Source organism: Epinephelus fuscoguttatus, linkage group LG15 (assembly GCF_011397635.1).
Source record: "Epinephelus fuscoguttatus linkage group LG15, E.fuscoguttatus.final_Chr_v1".
NCBI lineage: Eukaryota > Metazoa > Chordata > Actinopteri > Perciformes > Serranidae > Epinephelus > Epinephelus fuscoguttatus.
Window position 1 is genome coordinate 4,364,064 of NC_064766.1, and position 8,007 is coordinate 4,372,070.

The following is an 8,007-nucleotide window of genomic DNA, read 5'->3' on the forward strand; positions in this document are numbered from 1 at the left end:
ATGACAGCGCGGCTAGACGTGCATCAGAGCTCCTGCATGTGGCGCCCTGCAGCACTTCACACCACTGTCCTGTTTCCTGCCTCACCACCCCTGAAATTAAATGCGTTTTTCTTCCACTCGCTCTCTGCTTGTACATACCAACTCCTGTAGCAGCTCTTTTTCTGATGCAAAGAGAACTCTGTAGCTGTTGCTGTGTCTCATGTGTGACAATTAATGCACATTGAGGCTGAGGAATATCCCAAGCTTAACCCACAGTCCTGACATTATAAAGACAATGATCAAAAAGATATTGGTTGGCGAGTCATAGCTCTGGAAATCAGCTCTTCAGATGAAAATTCAAGTTGAATCAGGGGCTGTCTGCACATGATTTTAAGCAAATGCGAAGGTGGAGGAAGTACAGACCTTTCAGTGAAAGTAGTATAACTTTGTATGGTTGCCTATTAACGAACTGCAGCGCGATGCATCCAATGAGTGCTATGAGCGTCACTGTGCTGCAGCAGTGGTGTGATTTCCACTTTACTTCTCTGGTTAGTGGTTTTGAGAGAGCATAGCTCTGTTCACAAATACTGATTAAACTCTCCTTGGCCATGGAAATAACATATTGGAATTCTTAATGTAAGTGGCGTTCCCCTTTAAAAGTGTCTTTAAAACTCTTAAAGTGAAACCTCGTGACCTCGGTATTAGAACAGTTTACTCTCAGCCTGGGTGCAGGAGTAGGTCCTGCTGTGTTTGCAGGTCAAATGGTGGACAACATACTACCCTACTCTGTGTGGCGCTGTCATGTCACCCCCACAGGCCGCTGCAGCTGCTGCAGCTCTAACCTGGTATGTGCTGCCATCTAGCGGCTCTAAGACAACCAACAGACCGCAGTCAGTTCAAGGATGACGAAGGACAAAAGTAATACTTGATTAACATCCCTTTTTTGTGAAAGAACCTTCTTGGTATTTAGGCAGTTTTTACGTTTTCCAGCCTTTTGGTATACATGTGTTGTTTGACAGATTATTATAATAAATCTAAAAGGTGACGGTAGTAGTCACGTGATCTCACGACCCGGAACAGAAATATTGCTTCAGCCTTTCCTACAAGACAGCTGTAAGTGGAAAAGAAAGCTGTAAGTCACTAGCAGTGTGTGTTTTCTATATTCTGTACTCTGTGAAGGGCTTCTTCATTTTGGTCGGAACTTAAACCGAGTGTTTAAGTTTTTAATTGACGGACGTTAAAGGTTTAATCTGTCACCTCAAACCAACAACAGTAACACTGCGATATAAATGTGTTTGAGAAACGGCTGTTAGAATAACGTGGCTCGTCTTCAAGTCCGCTGTGTTGCGATGCGTATAGAAACTAACGTTATAACAAAGTGCTTGCCAGCGTAGAAGCCTGTACAGTTCATCTTGTGCTGCCCGTTTCCCTCCAACGCTGTAAAAATCTGCCCATGCATTTCTTTTCAAAATGTTGCCTTGAATTGGCTATAAAAAGAAAGTATAGGATTTAATGTTCTAAATATATAATTTAAAGAACAAAAGACACAGATCTTTAATGTGCTACTATTACTATGAGCATTTGTGTACGGCATACTGTTGTTAGGATGTAGTATGGTACACAGACTGGCTGTGCTCCATTTGGCTGGTGTGCTGCAAGGTGGCACATGAGGCAACAGGTATGACAGAATATCTACAGTACATATCAGCTGCTCCTCAAAGTGCTACTTACTTATACTTTTACTTTACTCAGGTTAAGGTGGAAACATCATACCACCTTTTTCTGCACAATATTAATCTGACAGCAGTTAAATACTGTACTGTGCATAGAAAACATGATCACTTTATAAAATATGATTCATTGTTGTTGATTAAGTTTTGAGGTGTCCATGTAGACCTTACCAATGCTTGCTGAATCACTGAATTAGTTGCAGCCTAAATCTAGAAGGCAAGTTAATTTTGAGATGTGTTCATTTCAGTCGTCCCTTGTATTCCAAACAGTTTTTGACTCCATGTAATTCTTCATATCGGCTTAGACATATGCAATATCCCTTTTTCTTTGTCCCCAGAATTTTCAAAAAATTTGGAAATAGGTCATTCTAATGTGACTGGAATAATCTTCTTTTCTTAAGATCTGTTACCTCTTTCAGGACTTCTTTATATTCACATCTCAAAACAACTTGCTCATGTTTTTAAGTTGACAGTAGCCAATTCCAGTTTTTCTTGTACAACAGCTGAGGGCTCGGGGTGTGGGTTGGAGATGGCTAGCAAGGTGTATGTGTCTGTGTATTTGTAGTGTATGTTTGTTATGTATATGTATTTGTTTTGTATTTGTGTCTAGAGGTCCCCCTTTAAAATGAGATGCTACATCTCAAGGGGCAGTCCTCTCAATAAATCCAAATTCAAATCAGTCAATCAATTTTATTTATAAAGCCCAATACCACAAATCACAATTTGCCTCACAGGGCTTTACAGCTTATGACATCCCTCTGTCCTTGGACCCTCACAGCGGATGGGGAAAACCTGGCCAAAAAAACCCGTTCATGGGGAAACAAATGTTAAAAACTTTAGAAAGAGCAACTGAGGAGGGATCCCTCTTCCAGGACAGAAAGAAGTGTAATAGATGTCGTACAGAACAGATCAACATAATAAATTAACAGTAATCCGCAGAACAAAATGAGACATAAAGGGAGATGCATAGCAGCAACAATAATAGCAATAACAACTATAATACTAATTATAGAAATATGAGTAATATTAGTAGTAGTACTGTGTTATATGTATATTATATTTATGTGACAGTAATAATATTATAGAAGTATGACTAATTGAACACGCAGTAATTTATTCAGATTCAGATGCAGTTGGTAAGCATTTGACACAAACTGATCTAACTGAAACACTTTATCTGTAAACAGAAACTCAAGTCTGCATTCATCAGACATGGAAAACAAATCAGGACAATTTAAGGAAAAGCTTATATCTGAGATTGTAATAAAATGGACAGTAGAACAGAAAGTGTATTTCATTTTAAATCTCTCTGAGGTCACACAGGTGACATTTTTTTTATCTCCTCTTGTGTTGAATGAAAGCATCCAGTCTCCACTCCCAGAGGCAGGATACCACATCTCAACTGGGCACAGACCTCTGAGCTCTGGTCAGGTTATGAGTGACATAGTGCTCTGAGCGGTACATATGCTTAATAGGACTACAGCTGCAGCTGATTCTCAGTTTTGGTTTACATTAAATTTATTCTGACCATTCCTGTAATTTTCAAATAATGTTTTAATTTGACTAACTCTGCAAGGCAATCCTGGATTGTGTAGAGACCCATCTGGCACAACTGGCATATGATTTTACATTCAGTAAAATTTATCTGATTCCATATTAAAAAGATGTAATCTATAATTGTACCCACTCTCATTTCCCTCCTTTGCTCTCCCCCATGTTGCTGTGCAGAGATGAGCTCGTGTGTGCTTGATGAGGAGAACTTCCGTCGCTGCTGTCAGCTCCTGCTGCAGCAGTCGCAGCAGCTGGGAGACGGCTGGAGCTGGGAGGCAGTCCGGGTGAGGAGGTTCATACACTTACTTCCTGTCAGTACTGTTGAGCCTGACAGCCTGCTGCTGGGGTCCATGAATGCGCTTAATGGTAGTGTCTGATCCGTGCTCAGGGTTCAGATGAGGGCTACCTGAGGAAGACTGCTCTCAGGTCAGTCATCATTGACTCAACCCCAGTGTGGGACCAGGAAGGATCAGATGCAGAGTCACTCACTTCCTATCACCCCTGGCCTGACAAGCAGAGGCAAGAAACAGAACAGGTGAAAGACTGAATTTTGGAAGAAAACATGCCAACATTCACGGTATATCATTATTTTCCATCTGTGCCTTCAACCTGTAATTAACATATTAAAATATTTCTTTCTCCAAATCTCCACACCTTTAATAATTAAGAAGTTTCATGTCTTCTGATGGCTCATTTCCAGCTTCAGATTTGAAGCAGCCACAGACAACACCAGCAGCCTAAATGCTGCTGAATGCTACAAAGTGAACCCCGTTACATTCAACACTGTCTCCATGTTCTCTGTTCCTCCACAGTCTGTTCCTGTTGCCTCAGCCGATGTTGACAGCATCAGCGGCGATGATGATGATGATGATAACGGGGGCTGTCCGGTGTCTGAAGGCAGCAGCCAGGTGCTGCAGTACGAGTATCACATCCTGCACTCCTGCAGCTATGGTACTCCTGTGCTGTATTTCAGAGCCTCCACTCAGGGTTAGTTACATGTGAGACAGTCACTGCATACACACACTGCCACTCCAACCATCAGACATGTACAGTATGATGTGTTGATTATTTACAGATGGTATTGTTTGATGTAGATGTGAGGGGTTTCGAGTAAAGTATACTTTGTGAATGGTGTGACTGTATTGTAGTTAGCTGAAGGGATAAAAAAGTATTGTGCTCAGGTACAAGTACGGTTACTGTAAAGACATTTTATTACAACAATTACTTGTGTAAAAATGATTTAGATAAAAGGAAAAAGTAGGTAGTTTAAAATGTGCACCGTGTTAAAATGTACATAAACATAAATAAGATACATTTTAAAAGGGAAAGGGGGAGTGGAGGGGAAGAAAAATGTTTCTGATGCCGATGTAATGTGATACACCCACTTAAGGTTCTGTATGTGACATTCAGAGCATTAATATAGCAGCGAAGCACTAATTGCTATGTAAAGATGTAGTGGAATAATGGTGTCATGAGCAGACAATGAAGTCACACTTCCCCTGTGTGTGTTGTATTTCAAACTTCTCTATGGTTTGTTGTGGTAAGCTGGTCCAGCTGCACATGCATGTTACTATTCCACTGGCTAGCTGCTTTGCACTGCCCTGCCCTGCTGATATCAGGATGGTGTCGTCACCCTCACTTTCCCAACTGGTTAACACTGTAAGCTCTGTCAGCACTGTTGTTGTTGTTGTTGTTGTTGTTGTTGTTGTTTAGCGCTGTTTATGGAGTTAGCATCATTAGCTGCTAGTTACTGGCTCAGCCACCTCCTTGCTGAGAATCGGGTCCAGACAACTCATACACTCTGAATTCACATACAGCCCCTTTAAAGAAAAGAACACATCAAGGCTATAAAATAAAGTAAACATATACACATCCCACCACAGAGCCCTAATGTCCAAACCAACTGCATGTCCCTTATTTATAGACAGCACATTGCAGCCTGCTCAATTAACTAGTTATCAGTTCTGAAAATACAACCTCCTTCCTCAGTGTAGCCTCATTAGAATTAATCAGAAAAGAGTTAAAACTCAGACAATTAAACAAAAATAACAATAGTGAAAAAGTCTGTGGACACCTTGAGGGATGCGACAAGACAAGACAAGACAAGCAAGTCAAGAGTTCTCCTGAAAATAAATTGCTGCCATTGTAGAGGGACTGCACACCTTTTCATATCTCAGCCATGTCAGTATTTTATGAGGATGCCCTCAGTGACTTATCTGCTGCATATTCTTCCTGGTGTTTCACCATGTCAGAGGGGAGGAGCCTGTCATTAGAGGAGATGTGGAGCTCTGTTCATCCTAACTTCAGGCTTCGGCTTCAGAGCAGTCCTTTGAATACAATCACTCTGCAGGTAAAACCAGGAGAGGTGTACCCATCATCTTTATCATCATCATCCTCCTTCAAGCTCCACTGACCTGTGTGTGTGTGTGTGTGTGTGTGTGTGTGTGTGTGTGTGTGTGTGTGTGTGTTGTGTGTTGTGTGTTTGTTTGTGTCAGGAGCATCCCCTGCTGGGTCAGCCATTCTTTATGCTACACCCCTGTAGAACAGAGGAGTTCATGCGGCCCGTGCTGCAGGCGGCTCAGGAACAGCACAAGTAGGTCTACTGTTGGACTCACTAATCTAAAAAAAGTATTACACTGTGCATCAGGTCCTTCGGTACATTTAAAGTTGCATGAAACTTGAAGCATTCGCAAGCCAAGTGAGGTTGATTGTTCTTCACTTCATACATCTGTCAGGTTCATAGTATTTACTGTGTGTGTGTCTGTGTTTGTGTGGCAGGGCAGTGAACTACGTGTTGTCGTGGCTCAGTGTGGTGGGTCCTGTGGTAGGTCTGGATGTTCCTCTCCAGTACTCCATCCAGCTCTGTCCTGCAGCGTCACCCAGCAGCACCAAACCAGACTGAGGCTGCACCTGCTCTGCTTCTCCCTCTCTGTCAGCATCACTGTGGAGTCTCTCTCTACAGAGGCTGGATTATCAGCTGGGAAAAGTGGGCAACAGACAGCTGCTTTTGAGGGGTCACAGTTAAGTTGAGGCAACAAAATTACTTGGTTAGGGTTAGGAAAAGATCCTGGTTGACATTGGTCACGTGAGTCCACTCAGATCAGCTGACTAAGGGCTCGTTAGATACTGAGAAAGACGGAGCCCTCTGTCCGTACTCTGCCTTCATTTTGTCTGCATTTGTGTATGTTTCCTGAAAGCTTATGTATACGGACGAAACAGAGCAATACCACTGGATATTGTGGAGGCAGAGAAGCTTATTTCAAGTTATAATAATAATAATAATACATTTTATTTAAAAATGCATACATAGCATAATATAACATACAGAGCAAGAAACATAAAATGTATGACCTTAATAGATGACAAAGACAATTAAATAATGGCAGAACGGAACAAATTGCTAATATAGTGAAAAAAAAATTCTGTCCATTTTGGGATTTATATAATGGTTGCATAGACCACAGCTGCTGTCTTGTTTGTTGTTGTGTGAAACTTTTGACTCTGCCCTCTAGTGCCATCTGTTGGTCGTGTCAGTGCCAACATGACGGATGTATGGAAGTATGAAGACAGTGATGTTTACAACCGTTGAAATGGACATATCTATTTTCATACATAAAGGGAGTATAAATAAACCTTGACAAGTGACTAACAACTGAGGTGACAAAGTAACTCAATGGTGACTTGTAGTTTCACACCCAACACAAAAACCCGTCACCTGGCTCAGAGTCCTGTGCTTGTTGGACCCATCCACCTTTCCTCCTATTCAAAGTGGACTTTGTTGCTCTTTATACTGTAACTCTCTGAATATTTAATAATGATGCACATGGGTTTACAATGGAGTTGGTTGAAAGCCTGGTGCATCTCATACAGACGCTAAAGGGTGTCCCCTGGTGTTACTGCCCATGCACTGTATTTTGATGGGAGTGAGACCAGGCTGTATAGAGTACTCTAGGGACGAAGTTTTTCTGTAGGCCGACATGGAAGTTAGTGTCGCCCTGGTTCACTTGTCAAAAAGCCAGTGGGGTTTTTCCATTGGATTTTGGATTACTGCAGAAAACTAAGCTCTTTATAGATTTTGTTCAGCAAGATTATCGTCACAAATGAACAGCACTTTATGATTTTTGAAGCCTAAATGCAATCGCAATTAGTAAAAAACTAACATGAGGTTATAAACAAACTACACCACAACCAGTCTGTAAGGCCATGTTTGGTGTGATGATGTTCTATAGTCTCATTTAGCCACTTGTTAGCAATCGCCTTTTTTAAGACATAAAAGCTACAGAATCCATGACTGGGGTATTTACTGACATATTTAATGTCGCAGAACAAAACATGACAATCTCTTAAGCTTGTATTAACCACAGACCTTATTTCAGGCATCTAACCAAAAGCCCATTGACTTATAGACGGGGGGGCTGAGAGTGCTACTATGCTAACTAATTTTGGGGTTTTAGGAGTCATTCCTGGGACACTTTATAGCTGATATTTCTAAGGTTTCTCTGGAAACAGCTGCAGTGAAATGATGATGCATTTATCCAACACTCCAGAGTTTGAATGTAATGACATGTTTCTGAAATAACCTCTAGAAAATAAACTAATGATATTTAGCAAGGGTTCTTTTGTCTTCATTTCATCTTCTACATTTATCTTTTTAACCCAGTGCTGTAAATGAAGTGCATACAATACAAATGCACAGTCCAAGGTACAGAACAACTGCATGTGTATTCAGGCTGCATTGGTTACACTC

At 41.3% G+C, this 8,007-nt stretch overlaps 1 protein-coding gene across 2 annotated transcripts; it reads left to right on the forward strand.

Annotated features, from left to right (window-relative positions):
- Positions 1-1,036: 1,036 nt before the first annotated feature.
- atg10 (ATG10 autophagy related 10 homolog (S. cerevisiae)) lies at positions 1,037-7,867 on the forward strand. 2 transcript variants are annotated; one of them, XM_049599465.1, is made up of 7 exons: positions 1,037-1,111; positions 3,438-3,544; positions 3,649-3,795; positions 4,073-4,247; positions 5,513-5,610; positions 5,756-5,853; positions 6,039-7,867. In XM_049599465.1, the coding sequence occupies exons 2-7, from the start codon at positions 3,440-3,442 to the stop codon at positions 6,160-6,162; spliced, it is 747 nt and encodes a 248-aa protein (XP_049455422.1). In that variant the 5' UTR covers positions 1,037-1,111; positions 3,438-3,439; the 3' UTR covers positions 6,163-7,867. The 2 variants fall into 2 exon arrangements, with proteins under 2 accessions (XP_049455422.1, XP_049455423.1); XM_049599466.1 differs by having other exon boundaries at positions 1,074-1,092.
- Positions 7,868-8,007: the final 140 nt, after the last annotated feature.